General features: G+C 43.1%; 2 protein-coding genes across 8 annotated transcripts in view; one reads left to right on the forward strand and one right to left on the reverse strand.

The window, feature by feature from the left end:
• ANKRD26 (ankyrin repeat domain containing 26) overlaps nucleotides 1-5,375 on the forward strand; it is a 125,398-nt gene extending 120,023 nt beyond the window's left edge. For all 7 annotated transcript variants that reach the window (XM_068276422.1, XM_068276417.1, XM_068276418.1 and 4 more), the window contains one exon: nucleotides 705-5,375. In XM_068276422.1, coding sequence (XP_068132523.1) covers nucleotides 705-853 — 149 coding nt within the window. In that variant the 3' untranslated portion in view covers nucleotides 854-5,375. The remainder of the gene's footprint in view (nucleotides 1-704) is intronic.
• A 7,160-nt stretch (nucleotides 5,376-12,535) lies between these two features.
• LSM8 (LSM8 homolog, U6 small nuclear RNA associated) lies at nucleotides 12,536-24,217 on the reverse strand. The gene is made up of 4 exons (XM_068272715.1): nucleotides 24,084-24,217; nucleotides 22,971-23,011; nucleotides 21,158-21,285; nucleotides 12,536-12,772 (listed from the first exon to the last, which is right to left on the reverse strand). The coding sequence occupies exons 1-4, from the start codon at nucleotides 24,112-24,114 to the stop codon at nucleotides 12,682-12,684; spliced, it is 291 nt and encodes a 96-aa protein (XP_068128816.1). The 5' UTR covers nucleotides 24,115-24,217; the 3' UTR covers nucleotides 12,536-12,681.
• Nucleotides 24,218-24,714: the final 497 nt, after the last annotated feature.

Here is a 24,714-nt window from a genome sequence, read left to right on the forward strand (position 1 = left end):
GGCTCCTGAAATAAAGGGATTGTTAAAAAATGATTTAGTTACCTCACATTTCACTGAATTAAAGCTGAAAAGTTGTTTCATTTAAAATTAATTGTGATGATGTACAGAACCAAAATTAGAAAGTTGTCTCTGTCCAAATATTCATGTAACTAACTGTATCTGCAGTATCGTAGAAGACTTGGGAAAGGGGCTCATTACAAAGCTGCAGTTGTGAAACTATAATGACAGTTATGCTACTACAGTATTATCAGTTACTAGTAAAAAGGCCCGCCCATTAAAAAAACGGGTGCAGGATCCCCCCGCCCCCACACGGGGACATGGGACACAGAGACACTTACAAATTATTATGTAGGATGTAATGGTAAGCACAATCAGTTTCAGGGTCTTTGGCTGTCATCACCACAAGGAATGGAGGCACCCAGCTCTATGGTTGTGGAGTACCTTTCTGTTCACAGGCACAATACAATTGTAATAGTGCATACAGTAGAGCTGGGCTGATTACTTTTTACCCTGCAAATATAATCTTGCTGTTCTCCTTGATCCTACTGAGTACATTAAGACTTAAAATACAGCAATACAATTGGGAAGCTAAGCCATTATTAAATCCAAGTTAGTTTTTAGTCCATTGTAACCACAAGTAATATTTTGCTGAGATGTCATACATTACTTTGTCTTTAATTAATGATTTCATTGTTACATTTTAGCCAATGCTGAGCTGGATACAGGATGTACCAGAGTCTCACCAGTGGGTTCAATAGCTGGCTCTATGAGAAACCTGAGCGGTGATCAAGATCTTGTATCCCAAGCAAGACAGCAATACCTGGAGGTCTTAAAGAAGAATTACAAGATATAAACACTAGTATAACGTCTTAAACTTGAAAATGTTTACAGTAAAAGGTTACCTAACTCCTAATGTGAAACTCCTTCATGCTGTCATAGCCAGTTATTTGTTTTGCAAAGATATGTTGCACATTGCACTTCCTATAAAAGAAACCTCTAACTTGGAGAACCTGAGATTAAGAACACCTCAGGATTTATACTTGCCTGTGGCTTTCTCCAGCCCCTCTAGTCTGTCTGGTCCCTCTGATTCTAACCGCAGTCTAGTCTGATAAAATCACCCAACTAGCATGCACTGTCCTGGCCATGCCCACCCACGATTGCACTCCTGTAGCCAGGAGTTTCTGTGCTTTGGCAGAATACTCCCAACAATCAGGTGGTAAGTATGGGGGACAGGATAGAATCAAAGGGACCAGACAGACTACAAGGGACTGGAGGAAGCCCCAGGCAAGTATAAATCCTGAGGTGTTGTTCATCTCAGGCTCCGCCGTAAAGTGTACCAGAGATGTTTTAAAATAAAGGTTTTATACATACCAGAAGCTTTCTCCAGCCCCATGCGCACGGATTGCTCCCACACCGCCGTCCTCAGTCTTCGCCAGTACTGGGTCCCGTAACAGTCTGCACAAGAGAAGCACGCCCTCTACGTATCTCTCCGGCGGCTGCAGCGACTGGCCAAAGTTACTGGACCCGGGACTGGTGATACAGAAAACTGAGGACAGCGGCATGGGAGCGATCTGTGCGCATGGGGCTGGAGGAAGGCCCAGGTATGTATAAAACCTTTGTTCTAAAACATCTCTGGTTTCCTTTAAAGGGAACCAGAGATGAACGATTCACACAAAATAAACGTATCGGTCGATAGCTTGTAAAGAATAAATGCTCTACCTGATAATTTCGCCACTCTGGTGTGCCTTTTTGAGTGTTTTTTTTATCCATTATTGCTCCAGGAAATATCCAATATGGCCGCCGGCTCATATCCCTTCATCCTCCAGGTTATAAGCTGTTCTGGATGTGCTGTCTAGCCTCGATGAGGCTATAGACAAGCAGGGCTGCTGCTGCCTTTTCATCTGTGTGCATTCAACTTTATTATTCTGGTATGCTGTGTGGCTGCCTGTAGGAAGTGTCTCTCATAGAAATGAAACTGCATACAGTAGATAATGACTGGCTGCACACTGCACACAGATACACTTGTCTGTTTCAGAGCTTCTTTCTCGGCAGCAGCAGCCCCTCCCATGTCAACAGCTCTGAGTAGGAAATCTAAACCAGGAGGGGGCAGGCTTGGGCTTGAAAAGACTCCACAGAAGAGTGACTCAGCTATAATGATTCCAGGTCAAACCTAGACTGAATCAGTCGATGGATTCTTATCACAGCTGATAACAGATAGATTAGACTAAGAAGAATAAAACTAAAAGCATGATGGGTGTTTACTGTCATGTTCCCACTGATAAATGTAATAAAATACATGAGGGTGCTTCGTCTCTGGTTCTCTTTAAGTAATACATAAGATTACTTTATGAATGGTTAAAGTTAGTGATTCATTTTGTATTTATGTATTTATTGTGTTTTTATGGTACTCCCTCCAATATTTCAGTTAACACTACCAAATGTGTGTGTATATAATGTAAAAATACAAAATACTGTTACATAATGTGGTACGTGGATCTGGTGTGCAGGTCTTTTTGGTACGCCTCAGTACATGTATACATAAAGTATATTTCTGTGAATTCTTTGAGGGTCCATAAATATGGGTCCATACAAGTTGCAGTAGGTATATAAATAATGGACAGATATATCTCTACACTGAAATAATTCCTATATTGTAACCCTGTTAAATGTATGTATCAGCACACTAAAACTTAATTAGCTGTTTTCAAACCTGCAGTCTGCATGAACCTTTATATCAGCCCTGTATCTACATAGGAAAACATTTTTCTATTCATAAAATCCTCTATTACAGAAAAAAAAACTTTTTTTTGCGGAATGCATATGCTTACATATTATCTGTATAGATAAAATAATGTTTGATACTGTAGGGAAGGATCTATTATGTTACTCTATATAACATACTGTTCCCAAACCACTGTATTGCCATCAATACACCATACTTTTAAGTTTTTTTTTTAGGAAATAGGGAAAAAGTAAATAGCTGTATATGTTTTTATTGTTCGACAATGCAAACCTGGCACACAAGACCATGACATATGTCCAACACTTTCCATCCATCATTGCTCTTACTTATGTAGATGATGTGACTACCTGCACTGTTCAGTGGGAAAATGTGCTAAATGGATGTAGCAGAACAATTATAAGGATAAATGCTGCTTTTAGAGGTCGAAGAGTAGAAAAAAAAAATCACCTCTTGTCTAATTCTTGAATTACACCTTTTATACAAGTAGAAGCACCACAGTGATAATTTCCATACAAATAACCTTGTTGTGTTACAAAAAAAAAAAAAAGCAAGTATAGAAGTACACACAATCTGATACCCACTACAAAGTAAAATTCTAATCTTAACCCCTTCAGTACCAGCGGTCTCTTTCTCCTTAAGGGACTTAAGCCCACTGGCAGCAGAAACCGGCACATACAAACTAATCGCCGCAGCTGCTGTTCATGCCGCACACCTGTCGCCTCAGCTCACCCATTCTGCCATCTCTATGACAGCAGAGCTCGGTGAGCCGGTCAGAACCTGATTTCATTGGCTTTTGACCCTGTGATCACTGTGAGCCAGTCTCACATTGATTACAGGGTCATGGAGCAGCAGTGAGTTAAATCTACGCCCTGGCAGGAATAACATCATCCAAACGGTGTAGATTTCAATCACCGCCATCTGAAAGCGGTGGGGTATGACAATCTGTGCATGACAGAGCAGCTTGAGTGCTGTAATCACAGCGCAGGAGATTTGGGCGCACGCCAAGTAACTTCGGCATCGTCAGAAGACTGAGCAGAAGTTACATTTTATAACACCATAATTCGGCCTCCAGAATTATATCCTTCCCAACTATCCACGTGGATCTAGAGGGGGAATAGTAATTAACATCGCCGGGAACTTGTGCAGCAGCAGGATAAGCCATACTGGCTGAATCCTGTGCCCAAGTCTCACCGTGGCGATTACATATGTACGTGAGCAGTTTCCCATGGGGGGGGGGAAGCAAAAAAATGTCATCGAAGCAGCTCAGGCAACATTAAAGGGAATCTTAAGCCAAATTTAAAAAAAAACCTTATATGGGGCTTCTTCCAGCCACCTGGACTCCTACTGTGCCCACAAGGTCGCAGTGACCCCCACAAAGCTGGGCTGTTGCCACCAGTCAGCGGCTACTGTGAACACGCGGCCCTGAGCCGCACGCACCCTAGTCACGCTCCCAATGCCAGGAGCGTTCTGCACATAGGTAAATCGCTACTGCGCTTGCGCAGACTGCTCACAGCTCAGCTTTGCAGGGGTCGCCACTGCCAGGAGGGGATCAGGAGGCTGTCGTGGGCACAATAGGAGCCCAGGGGTCTGGGAGAAGATTCCCTTGAAGGATCCAACATAAGTGAGCTTGAGCGGATGCTGCATGCACACTAGATATGTAAACAATCACTGGCCAAAGTTATTACTTTTGTCTGACAATGATAGTTTGCCAAATTGGCTGTTATCGAACGGTTTTTATCTAATGTGTATGTACATTAAGCCTGCATGCCCAACTACTACCTTGTACTGACCACTGAGGTATCATACTGGAGTGGATATTCCAAAAATCAGCAGGTGCTCTGAGTCGGGGAGGAGGAGGTATAGGATTGGAAGATCTGGACTGTAATTAGTTATTTTAGGCTGTTATGTGAAAGTTCTTAGATTTGCTTTAATGAATGACCTATTAAAACCAATATTCACCTTTTGGTAGATTGTTATGTTTTTAACACTCTCAGGGAGTCCACTGAGAATGAGACTTATTGATGGGGGACCACAAGGTAGAGGTGAACCAAGAACGGAGTAGTAGTCAAATATATATAAAACCATCAGCTCAGCAGACTTCTATAACTGAAATACCACTTTAAGGCAGATTCACCCTTCAATGTACTGTGTGGTGTTTGGTTTAAACTGGTCTTTTGTCATATGTCATGTCTATTCAAATATTTATGTGCATTTTTAGTTTCTCATCAGTATTTACCTAAAGTGTTAGTGCCAAGAAATTTTACTATATATTTTTATTTTTAAAAAGTTGCTATTAATACGCTGCTATGGAAATGGTACATTGTCCTTTTTGGATATTTGGTACAGAGAATGCAATGTATACTTTCGGTACAATCGCCTCTTGCTGTCTATCCCTAGCATAGACTGCCTCTTTTTATGGAAACTATATATAGTTTTAATATCACAGCCATGGTGACAGTTACAAACAGCACTGCGATAATGATACACGGCTGTGGAAATTATTATTTGTAATGGACAAACTATTTTCTATAGGCTTGCAGAATTTCTAGCCTAATGCTGAACAGTTTACTCAATGACTTCCAGTACTTTTCTGTAAATTGTACAGGAATACCCAATAAACAGTTTATACAGATCACTTTGCCTCTTTTTATTGGTATAATAAATAATCTAACATTTGTAAAGCACTATTTTCCAATAGGGCTTAACCACTTCCCCACTAAGGGCTCTTTTCCACTAGCAATCGCTAGCGTTCACGCGTGCACTGCATAGCAAAATCGCGGCAATCGCGATCAGGCTAAAAATGAATCGCGGTAGTGGAAATGACCTACCGCGATTCCTATGTTAAAAGCAAACTGTAGCGATTTGGAAAATCACTAGCAGTTTGCATTTTTGCAATTCAGCCATCTCAAACGCCTTAATGGAAAAGAGCCCTAAGGGTTTTTTTTTCCCCTTCTGTACCAGAGCAATTTTCACCTTTCAGCACTCCTTACATTCATTTGCCAATAACTTTACTACTTATCAAAATGAAACGATTTATATCTTTTATTTTTTGCCAATTAGGCTTTTTTTTTGGGGTGGTTCATTTTGCTAAGAATTTTTATTCTAAATGAATTTTAAACGGGGAAAAAAAATCTGTTTTCCTCCATTATTTTTTAAAATATTACATGCTATTGTAATTAAAAACCACTTTTAATTAGCCCATTTGTGTCAGTTATTAAAACGTTTAAAATATTTCCCTAGTACAATGTATGGCACCAATATATTATTTGGAAATAAAGGTGCAGTTTTTCAATTTTGCATCTATCTCTAATTACAGGCCCATAATTTCATAAATGGCATTAATATACCCTTGACATACATACAGTATTAAAGTTCAGACCTGAAGGTAACCATTTATGTATTGAATCAACAGAGAACAGAACAGTGCACACCAGCATCCTGCGATACTACTTGAAAAGCAGTGCAACATCCGGATTAGCAAATGTCCATATACAGTATCCACAGTAGAAAAAGATTTCCAGGAGCAACTCGCTATAGCATTAAAATTCCAAACTTTTAATTCAATTACTCATAAAAATTAGCAGGTAGTAAGACAATACTTATCAAATTACAATGGCAGCAAAGCAGCAATAGGGTGCAGAATTGTACAAGAGGTGCGGAGGATGTAGTGGTTGACTATCGTTTCACCCCTTGATTGGGGCTTTCTCAAGACCAAGTATCCCCTTACACTGCCATCTCATCCAATATATACCACTTCCCCCTCCCCTCAAACTGATCCCAGCCAATCACACTGTCACTCAGTAATGCCTCTCACCTGTGTGATAGTTCATTTTCGCGCTGTCGTATCCTCTGACTTCCTCCTCTCTTTCTGGAACGCAAAATGCATTCATTTCCGGGTACACACACAGGTGAGCGGCATTATTGAGTGTGATTGGCTGGGATCGGGTTGATGGGAAGTGGTATATATTGGATGAGATGGCAGTGTAAGGGGATATTTGGTCTTAAAGCCCCAATCGAGGGGTGAAACGATCGTCAACCACTACATCCTCTGCACCTCTTGAACAACTCTGCACCCCATTGCTGCTTTGCTGCCATTGGAATTTGATAAGAATTGTATCTTACTACCTGCTAATTTTTATGAGGAATTGAATTAAAAGTTTTGACTTTTAATGCAATAGTGAGTTGCTCCTGGAAATTTTTCTACTGTGGATACTATTTATGTATTGTTTTGTCTTTTTTTTTATATGCATGTAATTATGGGAGAGGGTGGGAGGTAAGGTAATTTTAAATTAATACATTGGTCTTTATTAATAAATGTAGGTATAATTTTACTATTTGGCCACAAGATATCCTTGCACATTATTTCCGATTAGTGTACTATAAGTACGCTAACAGGAAGTAATGTGCAGATGTGTTACTTCAAAAGTTACAGGTGATCACGGCATCTGACACAGGGACTTAGAATAAAGTGAACCTCCAGACTAAATCTACTCAGCAGCACTGAAAAGGCTAGAGGCTCATACACACATCAGACCATAGTCTTTTGAAAATGAAAGATCACAGATCTGTTTTACCCCCTTCCATGTAGTATGAGAGCCATACTCTACACAGTCTATTCTATGGAGCTGAACTCCCCATCAGAAAAAAAAACTTTGCAAGATGCTGCACACACAGATGCTGTACAGACACAAAAGATCTGTAGCTGCAAAAGATCTGTTCCTGCCAAAAATCCAACCCTGCAAATTGCAATGATAGTCTATGAGATCTGCAGATCATCATACACACATGATTTAACTGACATTCATCTGCAGATCAGATCCACCAGGTTGGATTTTCAGATCTGCAGATCTGTCAGTTAAATCATGTGTGCATGATGATCTGCAGATCTCAAAGACTATCATTGCAATTTGCAGGGTTGGATTTTTGGCAGGAACAGATCTTTTGCAGCTACTGATCTTTTGTGTCTGTACAGCATCTGTGTGTGCAGCATCTTGCAAAGTTTTTTTTCTGATGGGGAGTTCAGCTCCATAGAATAGACTGTGTAGAGTATGGCTCTCATACTACATGGAAGGGGGTAAAACTGGTCTGTGATCTTTCATTTTCCAAAGACCATGGTCTGATGTGTGTATGAGCCTTAAGATAGCAACTGATTTGCATTTCATTGAGTGAAATAAGTTTTTGAACCCCTACCAACCATTAAGAGTTCTGGCTCCCACAGAGTGGTTAGACACTTCTACTCAATTAGTCACCCTCATTAAGGACACCTGTCCACAGAATCAATCAAGCAGACTCCAAACTCCCTAACATGGGAAAGACCAAAGAGCTGTCCCAAGGATGTCAGAGACAAAATTGTAGACCTGCACAAGGCTGGAATGGGCTACAAAACCATTAGCAAGAAGCTGGGAGAGAAGGTGACAACTGTTGGTGCGATTTTTCGAAAATGGAAGGAGCACAAAATGACCATCAATCGACCTCGCTCTGGGGCTCCACGCAAGATCTCACCTCGTGGGGTGTCAATGGTTCTGAGAAAGGTGAAAAAGCATCCTAGAACTACACGGGAGGAGTTAGTGAATGACCTCAAATTAGCAGGGACCACAGTCACCAAGAAAACCATTGGAAACACATTACACCGCAATGGATTAAAATCCTGCAGGGCTCGCAAGGTCCCCCTGCTCAAGAAGGCACATGTGCAGGCCCGTCTGAAGTTTGCCAATGAACACCTGAATGATTCTGTGAGTGACTGGGAGAAGGTGCTGTGGTCTGATGAGACCAAAATAGAGCTCTTTAGCATTAACTCAACTCTGTGTTTGGAGGAAGAAAAATGCTGCCTATGACCCCCAAAACACCGTCCCCACCATCAAGCATGGGGGTGGAAACATTTTGCTTTGGGGGTGTTTTTCTGCTAAGGGCACAGGACAACTTAATCGCATTAACGGGAAAATGGACGGAGCCATGTATCGTGAAATCCTGAACGACAACCTCCTTCCCTCTGCCAGGAAACTGAAAATGGGTCGTGGATGGGTGTTCCAGCACGACAATGACCCAAAACATACAGCAAAGGCAACAAAGGAGTGGCTCAAGAAGAAGCACATTAAGGTCATGGAGTGGCCTAGTCAGTCTCCGGACCTTAATCCAATAGAAAACCTATGGAGGGAGCTCAAGCTCAGAGTTGCAGAGACAGCCTCGAAACCTTAGGGATTTAGAGATGATCTGCAAAGAGGAGTGGACCAACATTCCTCCTAAAATGTGTGCAAACTTGGTCATCAATTACAAGAAACGTTTGACCTCTGTGCTTGCAAACAAGGGTTTTTCCACTAAGTATTAAGTCTTTTATTGTTAGAGGGTTCAAAAACTTATTTCACTCAATGAAATGCCAATCAGTTGCTATCTTTTATTTAAGGTTATTTTTTCGATTTTCCTTTTGATGTGCTATCTGCCACTGTTAAAATAAACCTACCATTGAAATGATACTGTTCTGAGACTTTTCATTTTTTTGTCATTGGAAAAACTTACAAAATCAGTGAGGGGTCAAATAATTATTTCCTCCACTGTACATTGATTTATTACAGAGACTGTGATAGCAGAAAGTGCTGCAGTAAGCCAGAACACAGAATAGCTTTTGGAACTTGTAGGATGATAAAAAACAGGATGCAATTTTTGTTACGGAGTCTCTTTAAACAGTTTCACAGCATCAGAACTGTTTTTTTTTGTTACTCAAGCCTCTTTTAGCTGCACAGAAGAAAACTGCCTGGGCATTTTCCCCCTGATGCCGTGCAAAGCATGATGGCATTTCTGATGATGATGTTCTCGTTCTGCTGGTTTGGTGCAATTTTTTTTTTTTACATTTTGGATTTGATATTTGAAGCCTAGCAAGCGCAGCTGGGAGGGTTGATCAGGACACAGGACAGTTGGAACCGTGTGTCATGCTCCCTGTCACCTCCTTTAAACCAAAAAGATGGCTGCCCCCATGAAATTAGTTGTCTGTTCTTTTAAACCAGGGTGGGTAAGAGATTATATTACCTATTTTAATTAACATAACTAATGTAACTTAATGACAGTATGTTTGTTCAGGCGGAAGTTCCCTTTTAACCACTTGCCGACCACGCACTCATACCGCGCGTCGGCAAAGTGGCAGCTGCAGGACCAGCGACGCAGTTCTGCATCGCCGGCTGCAGGCTAATTAACCAGGAAGCAGCCGCTCGCGCGAGCGGCTGCTTCCTGTCAATTCACGGCGGGGGGCTCCGTGAATAGCCTGCGGGCCGCCGATCGTGGCTCGCAGGCTAAATGTAAACACAAGCGGAAATAATCCGCTTTGTTTACATTCGTACAACGCTGCTAACAGTAGCAGCGTTGTACCAGATCCCGGCCAATCAGCGGCCGGGGATCGCTGTCACATGACAGGCAGGAGCCGGTTAGAGGCTGCACAGGACAGATCCGTTCCTGTGCAGCCTCGGATCTCCGGGGAAGAGAGGGAGGGGGGGGGGGGGAATTTCGCCGCGGAGGGGGGTGTTGAGGTGCCCCCCCCCCCGCAACACCCAGGCAGGCAGGAGCGATCAGACCCCCCCAGCACATCATCCCCCTAGTGGGGAAAAAAGGGGGACGATCTGGTTGCTCTGCCTGCACCCTGATCTGTGCTGGGGGTGCACCCAGCACAGATCAGCTAAAACAGCGCTGGTCCTTAAGGGGGGGGTAAAGGGTGGGTCCTCAAGTGGTTAATGAATAGGAACTGTGTTCCCATTCATCTCCTCTAATGGGTGGCGAAGAGTGTGTGCACAGCAGCTATCCGCCACAATAGATGGATACCTACGTCCCTGGGCAGAAACTGAAGTCCCGCAGGACGTAGATATACCATCTCAAACCACTTAAGTGGTTAAAGCACATAAGCAGCTAATAAAAGCAGCAGCCACCTAGAGCATAATCAATCTACCCTGGTTAGTCTACCCCTCGCATGCACTAGACTCAATTTCCTAAGGTGAAGACAGTATATCTACCAATACGTTTCTGGGATGTGACAGACAATTGTAGTGCACCAGGAGGAAACAAACACAAACCGAAGAATATGCAGACTCCATACACCCAACTGGCATCTAGCCAGGTAACTGAACCTGTACTCTAGCACTGTAAGGCAGCTGTGCTGCCCCATAATTTGAATGCAGGAAGGAGTTTATATCTCTTGCTTATGATGGTTGAATTATAAAATCATTCTGTGCCTACTGAATATATAATTCTGTAGGAACAGGAGAAAAAAGGAAGTGTGCTTTGCTTTCTCTGCTCCTGCAGAATTATCCCACCACTGCCCAGTGGACTACATTGAGCAGCACCACCTCAAAAGCACCCAACTACTGACCCATCCTCTTTACAGAGTCATCCAGATTGCTCCTCCCGCACCCATGGGAGTACTAAAAATATATAGACTTAGGCCTGGAACCCACTAGCTGCGCTTTTCTAAGTGCTTGGAATTTTTTTAAGTTCTTGCTAATGTAATGCTATGGGGGAATTTTTGAAAATCACACCCCTTAAGTGGGGTCACACACATAGCATTGCATTTGGAAGAGCTTTTCAAATCACAAGCACTGAGAAAAGCTCTGCTAGTGGGTCCCAGGCCTCATTCAAATTTCTCTATATCCTCACAGCTCATCAAAATGTGCTTTATGCCTCTGAAAGAGTGATTAAACAGTTGCCCATTGTATATCTACATGCCCCTAATCCCCCCACCCCCCATGTATAACTGCATGGTGCCGCTTCTCCCTCCCTTCCCCCCAATATGTATATATCTGCATGCCCCTGCTCTCTCTCTCCCCCCCCCCCCCCCCCAAATGTTTTTACTCTGGTTGGTTTTGTGTCCCTGCTCCCAACAACAGCTGCAACCCACCCTCAAAACAGCAGAGGTACTTCAAAATGTCTCAACTGCTCAAGCACCGGTATGACACTACACCAAGTTTCCCATTGAATCTGTCCTCCAGCATTTAGGATTCTACCTGAGCAATTCTGAAATCCTCTTCAAGTACATCAAATCTAGAAATCTGCTTTCTACCCTAAAAATAGACAATGGGTGCATGGTCTTGCAAAGTGGTACAGTCACTGTTCTAGATTATGATTTTTGCAATTACATTACCAGTAAACAGGATCATAAGCTGTACAGATGTGATTAAATTGATAATTAGCAGAAGAACCATTGTGTAAGCTAACTATGAAGTTTTGAATCAGGATGATACCATTTATTGGCTAACTTAGAGATGGATAAACAGTGAGCTTTTAGCTTATAAAAAGCCTTCGTCGGACTGGTTCCTGACCAAAACTGAAAAACACAGCTTATATACACTGACATACAGAAGAGAAACATTCTTTAGCTAATTATGTAAGCCTGGGTTTACAATGCACAATGTTTTCATAGTGTAGCCATCGCCTGTTCACTTACACACTGTTGTGCATCCAGTGCCCTGCTGCTTCCACCCATGATCCACTGCAAGTGGGAAGCAACGGTATACAGATCGAAGCCCTGGCAGAAGCATTATGGTGTTCCCCATTGGATTGCAACAGATCACCAGAGAAGATTCACATTGGTACATCACTGAAAATATTGCCTATTTGCATAGGATCTGTTCACACGTGTGAAGATCTGTTTCCCTCCGATAATTTAATGTTTTATGGCAGTGTAAACCCGGCCTTGGAAAAGATATTCCACGTCAAAAAGTTTGCAGCGAACACACAAACACTGATAGTGGAATAACTGAATCCTTCAACTCTACTACTATAAAACATGTACCAGGACAGAAAATCAAATGCAAAGTCTTTTAGTAAATAAGAAAATTTACAAACATTTATTGTACATAATAAACTAGACATTAACAATAACACTTCTTTTCAACCAAAAGCTTTAGCTCGTAAGAAAACATAAAATGCATAAAATCATGTACAGGTTATTATTTACACATAGGTCAATTTACTACAGAGTTTAAAGGTTCTGCTCTTATATTCCCCAGATCCAGGGCAGAGTCTGTCTCTTCATCAATTTCTCCTATAACTGCCCTGTGGATTCAGATTGAAAAATATATTAAAAGCTGAAAGAAATAACTTTGCACCAAATTAATATATTTTTTTTTATACATCATGTACAAACCAGAACAATGCCATGAAAGCTCAACCATGCCATTAAAGTCTTAGTTCAGCCTTTTTTTTAATGTATGCTATAGTAAGTTTGCATTATTATTTTACATAATGAATGTAGCTGGCAGCTGGCTCCTCTTCCAATCTTATCAATGAGATGGGAGCTCAGAGAACACCAGCCAGTCTCTCCCTGTATGCACAAATCACCTGACCTCCACTAATTTCCTCTCAGAAAATTTCACTCTGTGGCAATCAGCAGCTGAGCAGAGCCTTAACCACTTGAGGACCTAGGGCTTTCTACCCCTTAAGGACCGGCCACTTTTTTTCCATTCAGACCACTGCAGCTTTCACGGTTTATTGCTCGCTCATACAACCTACCACGTAAATGAATTTTGGCTCCTTTTCTTGTCACTAATACAGCTTTCTTTTGGTGCTATTTGATTGCTCCTGCGATTTTTACTTTTTATTATATTCATCAAAAAAAACATGAATTTTGGCAAAAAAATGATTTTTTTAACTTTCTGTGCTGACATTTTTCAAATAAAGTAAAATTTCTGTATACATGCAGCGCGAAAAATGTGGACAAACATGTTTTTGATTAAAAAAAACCCATTCAGTGTATATTTATTGGTTTGGGTAAAAGTTATAGCGTTTACAAACTATGGTGCAAAAAGTGAATTTTCCCATTTTCAAGCATCTCTGACTTTTCTGACCCCCTGTCATGTTTCATGAGGGGCTAGAATTCCAGGATAGTATAAATACCCCCCAAATGACCCCATTTTGGAAAGAAGACATCCCAAAGTATTCACTGAGAGGCATAGTGAGTTCATAGAAGATATTATTTTTTGTCACAAGTAAGCGGAAAATGACACTTTGTGAGAAAAAAAAAAGTTTCCATTTCTAACTTGCGACATAAAAAAATGAAATCTGCCACGGACTCACCATGCCCCTCTCTGAATACCTTGAAGGGTCTACTTTCCAAAATGGGGTCATTTGTGGGGTGTGTTTACTGTCCTGACATTTTGGGGGGTGCTAAATTGTAAGCACCCCTGTAAAGCCTAAAGGTGCTCATTGGACTTTGGACCCCTTAGCGCAGTTAGGCTGCAAAAAAGTGCCACACGTGGTATTGCCGTACTCAGGAGAAGTAGTATAATGTGTTTTGGGGTGTATTTTTACACATACCCATGCTGGGTGGGAGAAATCTCTGTAAATGACAATTTGTTAATTTTTTTTACACACAATTGTCCATTTACAGAGATCTTTCTCCCACTCAGCATGGGTATGTGTAAAAATACACCACAAAACACATTATACTACTTCTCCTGAGTACGGCGATACCACATGTGTGGCACTTTTTTGCACCCTAACTGCGCTAAAGGGTCCAAAGTCCAATGAGTACCTTTAGGATTTCACAGGTCATTTTGAGTAATTTCGTTTTAAGACTACTCCTCACGGTTTAGGGCCCCTAAAATGCCAGGGCAGTATAGGAACCCCACAAATGACCCCATTCTAGAAAGAAGACACCCAAAGGTATTCCGTACGGAGTATGGTGAGTTCATAGAAGATTTTATTTTTTGTCACAAGTTAGCGGAAAATGACACTTTGTGAAAAAAAACTATTAAAATCAATTTCCGCTAACTTGTGACAAAAAAATAAAAACTTCTATGAACTCACCATACTCCGTACGGAATACCTTGGGGTGTCTTCCTTCTAAAATGGGGTCATTAGTGGGGTTCCTATACTGCCCTGGCATTTTAGGGGCCCTAAACCGCGAGGAGTAGTCTTGAAACAAAAATGACCTGTGAAATCCTAAAGGTACTCATTGGACTTTGGGCCCCTTAGTGCAGATAGGGTGCAAAAAAGTGCCACACATGTGGTATCGCCATACTCGGGAGAAGTAGTACAATGTGTTTTGGGGTGTATTTTTACACATACCCATGCTGGGTGGGAGAAATACCTCTGTAAATGGACAATTGTGTGTAAAAAAAATCAAAAGATTGTCATTTACAGAGGTATTTCTCCCACCCAGCATGGGTATGTGTAAAAATACACCCCAAAACACATTATACTACTTCTCCCGAGTATGGCGATACCACATGTGTGGCACTTTTTTGCACCCTAACTGCACTAAGGGGCCCAAAGTCCAATGAGTACCTTTAGGATTTCACAGGTCATTTTTGTTTCAAGACTACTCCTCGCGGTTTAGGGCCCCTAAAATGCCAGGGCAGTATAGGAACCCCACTAATGCCCCCATTTTAGAAGGAAGACACCCCAAGGTATTCCGTACGGAGTATGGTGAGTTCATAGAAGTTTTTATTTTTTTGTCACAAGTTAGCGGAAATTGATTTTAATAGTTTTTTTTCACAAAGTGTCATTTTCCGCTAACTTGTGACAAAAAATAAAATCTTCTATGAACTCACCATACTCCGTACGGAATACCTTTGGGTGTCTTCTTTCTAGAATGGGGTCATTTGTGGGGTTCCTATACTGCCCTGGCATTTTAGGGGCCCTAAACCGTGAGGAGTAGTCTTGAAACCAAATGTCGCAAAATGACCTGTGAAATCCTAAAGGTACTCATTGGACTTTGGGCCCCTTAGCGTACTTAGGGTGTAAAAAAGTGCCACACATGTGGTACCGCCGTACTCAGGAGAAGTAGTATAATGCGTTTTGGGGTGTATTTTTACACATACCCATGCTAAGTGGGAGAAATATCTCTGTAAATGACAATTGTTTGATTTTTTTTTACACACAATTGTCCATTTACATAGAAATTTCTCCCACCCAGCATGGTTATGTGTAAAAATACACCCCAAAACACATTATACTACTTTTCCTGAGTACGGCGGTACCACATGTGTGACACTTTTTTGCAGCCTAGGTGCGCTAAGGGGCCCAACGTCCTATTCACAGGTCATTTTGAGGCATTTGTTTTCTAGACTACTCCTCGCGGTTTAGGGCCCCTAAAATGCCAGGGCAGTATAGGAACCCCAGAAGTGACCCCATTTTAGAAAGAAGACACCCCAAGGTATTCTGTTAGGTGTATGACGAGTTCATAGAAGATTTGATTTTTTTGTCAAAAGTTAGCGGAAAGTGACACTTTGTGAAAAAAAACAATAAAAATCAATTTCCGCTAACTTTTGACAAAAAATAAAATCTTCTATGAACTCGTCATACACCTAACAGAATACTTTGGGGTGTCTTTTTCTAAAATGGGGACACTTGTGGGGTTCCTATACCGCCCTGGCATTTTACGGGCCCAAAACCGTGAGTAGTCTGGAAACCAAATGTCTCAAAATGACTGTTCAGGGGTATAAGCATCTGCAAATTTTGATGACAGGTGGTCTATGAGGGGGCGAATTTTGTGGAACCGGTCATAAGCAGGGTGGCCTTTTAGATGACAGGTTGTATTGGGCCTGATCTGATGGATAGGAGTGCTAGGGGGGGTGACAGGAGGTGATTGATGGGTGTCTCAGGGGGTGGTTAGAGGGGAAAATAGATGCAATCAATGCACTGGGGAGGTGATCGGAAGGGGGTCTGAGGGGGATCTGAGGGTTTGGCCGAGTGATCAGGAGCCCACACGGGGCAAATTAGGGCCTGATCTGATGGGTAGGTGTGCTAGGGGGTGACAGGAGGTGATTGATGGGTGTCTCAAGGTGTGATTAGAGGGGGGAATAGATGCAAGCAATGCACAGGCGAGGTGATCAGGGCTGGGGTCTGAGGGCATTCTGAGGGTGTGGGCGGGTGATTGAGTGCCCTAGGGGCAGATAGGGGTCTAATCTGATAGGTAGCAGTGACAGGGGGTGATTGATGGGTAATTAGTGGGTGTTTAGGGTAGAGAACAGATGTAAACACTGCACTTGGGAGGTGATCGGACGTCGGATCTGCGAGCGATCTATTGGTGTGGGTGGGTGATCAGATTGCCCGCAAGGGGCAGGTTAGGGGCTGATTGATGGGTGGCAGTGACAGCGGGTGATTGATGGGTGGCAGTGACAGGGGGTGATTGATGGGTGATTGACAGGTAATCAGTGGGTTATTACAGGGGAGAACAGATGTAAATATTGCACTGGCGAATTGATAAGGGGGGGTCTGAGGGTAATCTGAGCGTGTAGGCGGGTGATTGGGTGCCCGCAAGGGGCAGATTAGGGTCTGATCTGATGGGTAACAGTGACAGGTGGTGATAGGGGGTGATTGATGGGTGATTGATGGGTAATTAGTGGGTGTTTAGAGGAGAGTAAACGCTGCGCTTGGGTGGTGATCTGATGTCGGATCTGCGGGCGATCTATTGGTGTGGGTGGGTGATCAGATTGCCCGCAAGGGGCAGGTTAGGGGCTGATTGTTGGGTGGCAGTGACAGGGGGTGATTGATGGGTGATAGGTGATTGGCAGGTGATTAGTGGGTTATTACAGGGAAGGATAGATGTAAATAATGCCCTGGCGAATTGATAAGGGGGGGGGTCTGAGGGTAATCTGAGCGTGTAGGCGGGTGATTGGGTGCCCGCAAGGGGCAGATTAGGGTCTGATCTGATAGGTAACAGTGATAGGGGGTGATTGATGGGTGATTGATGGGTAATTAGTGGGTGTTTAGAGAAGATAACAGATGTAAACAATACATTTGGGAGGTAATCTGACGGCGGGTTTGCGGGCGATCTAATGGTGTGGGTGGGTGATCAGATTGCCCGCAAGGGGCAGGTTAGGGGCTGATTGATGGGTGGCAGTGACAGGGGGTGATTGATGGGTGATAGGTGATTGACAGGTGATCAGTGGGTTATTACAGGGAAGAACAGATGTAATGAATGCACTGGTGAATTGATAAGGGGGGGTCTGAGGGCAATCTGAGCGTGTGGGCGGGTGATTGGGTGCCCGCAAGGGGCAGATTAGGGTCTGATCTGATAGGTAAAAGTGACAGGTGGTGATAGGGGGTGATTGATGGGTAATTAGTGTGTGTTTAGAGGAGAGAATAGATGTAAACAATGGATTGGGAGGTGATCTGATGTCGGATCTGTGGGCGATCTATTGGTGTGGGGGGGTGATCAGATTACCCGCAAGGGGCAGGTTAGGGGCTGATTGACGGGTGATTGACAGGTGATCAGGGGGGATAGATGCATACAGTGCATGGGGGGGGGGGGTCTGGGGAGAATCTGGGGGGTGGGGGGGGGGGTGATCAGGAGGGAGCAGGGGGCAAGGGGGGGGGGGTATAAAAAAAAAATAGCGTTGACAGATAGTGACAGGGAGTGATTGATGGGTGATTAGGGGGGTGATTGGGTGCAAACAGGGGTCTGGGGGGTGGGCAGGGGGGGGGGTCTGATGGGTGCTGTGGGCGATCTGGGGGGGGGGGGGGGGGAGAAAATCAGTGTGCTTGGTGCAGACTAGGGTGGCTGCAGCCTGCCCTGGTGGTCCCTCGGACACTGGGACCACCAGGGCAGGAGGCAGCCTGTATAATACACTTTGTAAACATTACAAAGTGTATTATACACTTTGTATGCGGCGATCGTCGGGTTAACATCCCGCCGGCGCTTCCGTATGGCCGGCGGGATGTTGCGGCGAGTGAGCGGCGACAGGCGGAGGCGGAGGATCGCGTCACGGATGACGCGATCGCTCCGCCCATGCCCAAACAAGGACCGCCGCCATTTGTCAATACGGCGGTCCTTGCGGCGTCTGCTTCCCGGCCGCCATTTGTCTATACGGCGGTCGGGAAGTAGTTAAGGTGGCCATACACTGGTCGATTTGCCATCAGATGGACCAACAGATAGATCCCTCTCTAATCAAATCTGATCAGAGAGGGATCGTATGGCTGCCTTTACTGCAAACAGATTGCGAATCTGCCGCCCCCCGCATAAATTACCTAATCTGGCCGGCGCGAGTCCCCTGGTCTCCACTGTCTTCTCCGCTCTGGGCTCCAGCTTCACTGTACTTCCTGTCCGGGGAAGTTTAAACAGTAGAGGGCGCTCCACTGTTTAAACTTCCTGCTGGGACAGGAAGAAGTGAAGCCAGCCGGAGCCCAGCGCGGAGAAGAAGCCGCGGGATCTCGCGCCGGATCAGATAATGCAATTCCGCTAGAGTCGGTTATTCGAGCGCTGCTATCGACGCACTCCCGACCCACCGGCGATTGAGCGCAATCTTCCGCACAGACGGACGGGAATCAACGGGAACTATCGATTTTGGACGGAAATCGATTGTTCGGTCAGTGTTTGCGCAGCGATTTCACAGCCGATTCGATCACAGTGATCGAATCGGCTGTATATCGGTTGGAAAAATCTGTAAGTGTATGGCCCCCTTAAGGCCTCATTCACATTACCGAAATACCGATGACAACATGTGCAAGAGGCAGACACGCACAAACATCAGAAGTGCATAGACTGCACTGTCTGATGTTCACACTGCATGTGTTTCCGGACCAGTGCGGAGTGCGACCGCATGCTGCACACTTTTTTTTTAAAGCAAAATGCGAGGCTGACCCATTCACTACAGTGAATGGGATTAGCAATGCATACAAAACACAGATGGCTTGCAATCACACGGCCATCTGCATATGACAATGTCAAGGAGGCAACCAGCATTTTAAATATATTTATTCCAAAAAGTAAATTGTGCAATGCACAAAACTTTCTGCATTGCTGGTAAATGAAAATGTACTATTATATGCATTAACATGGAGGATGGAACTGAAACCTGATTGCTATAGCACAGATAAAGAAAGATCATGACACCCAGGCAATAAAGTTCGGGATTCCTAAAATAAGAAAAAAAAATGTGATTTCAGCTCCAGTAATCTGGTCACCTATTAAGTCAATTTCTTTTTTTATCGACAGGTAATCTGAGGGGAAGCTGCATCATCTGTGCAACTGCTTCTGATCAATAACAGGTTCGATTTCTCCATGAGAACTATGGAAAATGTGATGCCTTTATTGAACGGTAACAGATCAAACATGTCAGAAATAATAGTTCGATTCCTGTCAGAGAGGAAATAGTTGTGTGTATTTAGAATTAAATATTGTGTGTATTTAGCATTAGATATCCTCAAGTCTAAAGTTATTGCATACTCATAATCAGATCTTAACTTTGTCACCAGCTAATACTAAATGTAAAGGTGGCCATACAATTATCAATTTCTCCTATCTATATGCAGTTAATTCAATCACTTTTATTGAATCAGCTAGAGATCGACACAACAGGTAGCCCAATTGACCAGTAGACTCATTTTCAACCAAAAATCGGTTGAATAGTGTGATTGGCCCAGATAGAAAATCTAGGTCATTTGGTGGCGGGTCAATGACCCATAGCAGTGCAATGCTGTGGTTCAAGAGATTAATGGATTTCATTGTGAAATCTACTGAAAATCTGTTCTTAGTGTGCGGCACCAACGTGGGGGCGCCAATAAGTACAGTGTAGACACTCGGGATGGTATGAAAGGTAAAGTATAAATGCATGGGTGCCAGGGGGTGCATCTAACATTTGGGGGAACGAGGCGGCGTAGAGGCCAATTCCCAAAATATTTCATGCTGGAATGAATCGGGCTGCAATTTATGGTAACAGATCTCTCTGTGATCAGAGCCATCTCTTGGTCGATCGGCCGCTAAATCGCATGATGCATGGCCGCCTTAATCCCCTTCCAAAAAAAAGGGTAAACCTCTTTATGTCCAAAAGCACAATCCTTTCAATGAAGGTGAGCTGGAGCACACCAAGAGGGAGAGTGGGGTGTCTAGCTTTGCTTCCTTTTCGTCTCACATTCCATTGAGTTTCTTCTGGTAGAAAATATTTGCAACAGCTCCTATTTGTACATGCACAATGTAATGCAAGAATCTGCATTAAACGGAACTGAAGTAACATAAAAAAAAGTTTCACTTACCTGGGGCTTCTGCCAGCCCCTCTGCAGCCGACCTGTGCCTACGCCGTCCTGGAGCGAACCTTCGTTCCCCCGCCGCGGCTCACTTTTGTTCACGCATATCCTTGTATGTGTTCCCATAGGCAGTACAAGAAAATCTGTACGGTGCCTGCACAGTACTCTCCCGGAGACGGGAGTGTGAATGAGGACGCGCGGGCAGGGCCACGCAGGCGCAGTGCACTCCAACTGCGTGATGTTAAAGTGAGCCGCGGCGTAGGACCAGAGCATCAGTGAGTAGCTGCGCAGGCACAGGTCGGCTGCAGAAGCCCCAGGTAAGTGAAGCCTATTTTTTTTTTTTATTTATTTATTTCAGTTTTGTTTTAATCTTAGCTACAATACTTGTAAAATAGTACAGTGCTAACCTTCGCAGGACTGCTTTTTTCTGTAAAAAAACAAAAAACAAAACAGACATTTCATAGTACTTACACGTTGTCTCCTCTTACAATGTACAGGCCCAAAACTACTTGCTCAACCCCTTGTGAAGAGCTGAATACTCTTTCATGAGACTCATCCAAAATTAGATTTATTGTCTGATCAAAACCCTTGAGTGTTCCCTTCAAACAAAAAAAACAAAAACAAAACATGAGCATCATCAGTGAATTCAACCAGAATAAAATATTTTCATCACAAACATGTTAATTAATCGGCAATGAAGTTTCACAAAAGAATAGGACATAACAAAAGCAGTTGTTTACATCAATGTTTTCCAAGCATAATTGCAAGTTCCCAAAATATCTCATGCTTTGCGGATATAACCAGTTGAACCATATTTCTATGAAAAATCCAAGTTTCTGACCCAGTAACTTCTCTTCCACCACACAGGAACAACCAGATCCAACTGCTGCTTGAGCAGGAGCCATTTCTGAATTATGTAAGGGCAGCAGCAGATACACAAAGAACCTCTATTAGTTTCTCCAGCACTGGTCTTGGCTTTTCTTTTTCTTTTTTTTTCTTCTTCAACAATCAGTGTTAAAAGGAATATAGAGGCTTCCTTATTTATTTCCTTTTAAACAATACTAGTTGCTTGCCTGCCAGCCTTGCTGCAGAGCAGCAGTGCTTTTCAGCGCTGCTAGATTTGGGCGCAGCCAGCGCCGCCATAGACTGTAATGGGAATCAGTCTACAGCGGCGCTCTGTCAGAAGACGGAGCCGAAGTTGCTTAAAAAAAACACAATAATTCGGCCTCCAGCAATCGCTGGAAGCCGAATTATTTCATTCCCCACTATCCATGGCGGCCTGGAGGGGGAATAGTAATTAAAACGGCCCGGACGTGTGCAGAAGCAGGATCAGCTGTATAACAGCTGTATCCTGCGCCCAAGTCTACCGGCGCCGATTTCAAATGTACTCACCTTGCTGATCTCTGACTGCAGTACTGTCTGAATAACACCAGAAACAAGCATGCAGCTAATCCAGTCAGATCTGACAATGTCAGAAACGCCTGATCTGCATGCTTGTTTAGGGTCTATGGCTACAAGCATTAGAGGCAAGGAATCAGAACTGTGAGGCAACTGGTATCGTTTAAAAGGAAATAAATGTCAGCCAAAACATCCCTCTCACTTCAAAGTCCTTTTAACAGCGTTGTAAAGGTGTGAAAATTCACCAATTGAGATACATGGCTATATGCAATCTGCTTTAATGTACACTAAAGTGGCCACACAGCATACCATTTTTTTTTTTATTTTATTTTTTTTTATTGGATTCAAGCATTCTTATCCAATTTTCCGATCAGAAACTTTGAAGTACCACACGTGTATTTTCGAGATTGCCGTAATTTTGGAATAAAAGATTGTAAACTTACCCCAAAAAATTGGTTACAAAAATCGTGAGGAAAAAAATGTATTGAATAGTTGCATACAATTTTTTCTGGTGGAATACAATATCACAATCCATCAGACACCATGCAATTCTTGATAAAATTGGCCTGAATTTTCCAACATGTCCAACCCCCCCCCCCCCCACCCCACCCAAAAAAGAAAAAAGGGAAATTTACTCGGATTTCTCGATCGAAAACAAATTTCAATTTTTCAGGACAACCAATCGTACTTATGGAAATTGTGTAAAATTGGAGCTTTTAATTGTATAGTGTGTGGCCACCTTTAGGCTGTGCATGCTCACAAGGAGTAACATTTAGGCCTCTTTAGTGGTGTACTGCTGCACTATGAAATTTGTAAAACATTGCCCCAAGCCAGTAACATTTTTGTCTTACTCTGCATAATTCTCTAAAAATAATAATTGTATTACCACAATCATCCTTCCATCAGCTGTAATGACTGCAACAGTTCCTGAATAGGATTAATTGAATTAAGGAAGCTAAATAAATAACAGAAAAAATAATGTATTGTTAAAATCCAACTATACCGCATATATGGCTAGAGATCAATGTCTGTTTGGTGCAGTTTTACATGTTAATAGTAAGTGCTATTCCAGACATGAGGCTAAAGACTAAAGGTACCCATACATCTTGCAATTTTGGCCACTGATTGACCAATAGACAGATTTCTCTCTGAGCGGATAGCGCTCTATTGGCCGCCGTAATGTAGATGTACATACATAAAATACTAATCATAGGCCTCAATTTACGGAGCATTATCAAACGTTTATCAAACACTTTATCAAACGTTTGATAATTTACCTCATGGGTAAAATCTCATTTTAAATTCACTAAGGTGTTATATATTTATCGAATGTTTTACCGATAAAACGTTCAACAAATATATAACACCTTAGTGAATTCAAAATGAGATTTTACCCATGAGGTAAATTATCAAACGTTTGATAAAGTGTTTGATAAACGTTTGATAATGCTCCGTGAATTGAGGCCATAGTCATCATTACATCTTTAACATTACCCATCACATCTCTATAATGCTTATCAATACTTAATGAACAAAAGAAAAAAACTTTAAAAATCATGCATTTACTCAAACTGAACTATTAATTCCATTAAATGCTGTTTTTTACTGGAGAAACATTTCTTTGTACATTCAGGACTGAATATCACATCTCAAAGGGGGGCAACAAAGGTAATGTCCTTGCTAGGTTAGTCTCAACACAAATTATGGTAGAGTGCTACAATAGTGAAGTGGTGTATGTAAAAAGTAATCTCACTCCAGTGTCCTTTTATTATTACTGACACGTGAATAATACATGTCTAGTTAGATCCAAACATGCACAACCTAGTTGTGTCAGTATTTAAAGGAATTTGGCAAACCTGTCTCACTCACATACCACCAGGTTATAATGCACTGAGCTAATGATTTACACTGCACAGAGCTGAGCAGCTGTAACATGCAGCCCCACACGTGTGTAAAGCCCGACCACACCCGAACATATCACTCCGTTTAGTAAGGATACGGTTAATGTAATTCTCCAAAGCTGACGCCATGCTGGTCCTCTACAGCCGTCCACTGCACAAGTAAAGATACAAACCCGCCAGGTGCACTAGCGTCTCGTTACGTCATCGGTCAGCGACAACTTTAAGCCACACCCCCACTTGAGACGCAGGGACGTGCGTACGTGTAGCGTACCACAGCAGTGTATTAATGTCACCATTTTTCTGTAGTCTTCTGGTGCAAAATGTGAGACAATGCTGAGGTGGAATGTCAGAATGGGCAGCCCGGAAGCAGCCTTCCTCACTGAGTATCACGCATGCTCAGTGGGAAGTTAGACATTATTTACCTGAAATATCTCCGCTCCCGCACCACGTACACTCCCGAAATTTTCAGGGGAGGGAGGGGACCCCCAGATCTAGCTCTGTGTTGAATTGCAGCATCCGAGCCCCGCTAGTTCCCGAGATAGGTTTGCTGCAATCAGTCTCGGGAACCAGCGAGGCTCGGGGGCTGCAGTTCGGCACAGAGCTAGATCTTGGGGTCCCCTCCCTCCCCTGAAAATTTCGGGAGTGTACGTGGTGCGGAAGCGGAGATATGCAGGACGGTTTATGTGGCTGCACAATATCTGCGCATGCGGGGCTGCACTAGCTGACATT

This window comes from Hyperolius riggenbachi, chromosome 3 (genome assembly GCF_040937935.1).
Source record: "Hyperolius riggenbachi isolate aHypRig1 chromosome 3, aHypRig1.pri, whole genome shotgun sequence".
Lineage (NCBI taxonomy): Eukaryota > Metazoa > Chordata > Amphibia > Anura > Hyperoliidae > Hyperolius > Hyperolius riggenbachi.

Bases quoted from the DNA above. Each gene is read 5' to 3' on its own strand.
- LSM8 (XM_068272715.1), bottom strand. From the start codon at position 24,114: ATGGCGTCAGCTTTGGAGAATTACATTAACC. The intron at 23,012-24,083 runs GTATCCTTACTA...AATCCTATTCAG, and splicing joins TTTGGAGAATTACATTAACC to GAACTGTTGCAGTCATTACA. The intron at 21,286-22,970 runs GTAATACAATTA...TTTTGTTTGAAG, and splicing joins CTGATGGAAGGATGATTGTG to GGAACACTCAAGGGTTTTGA.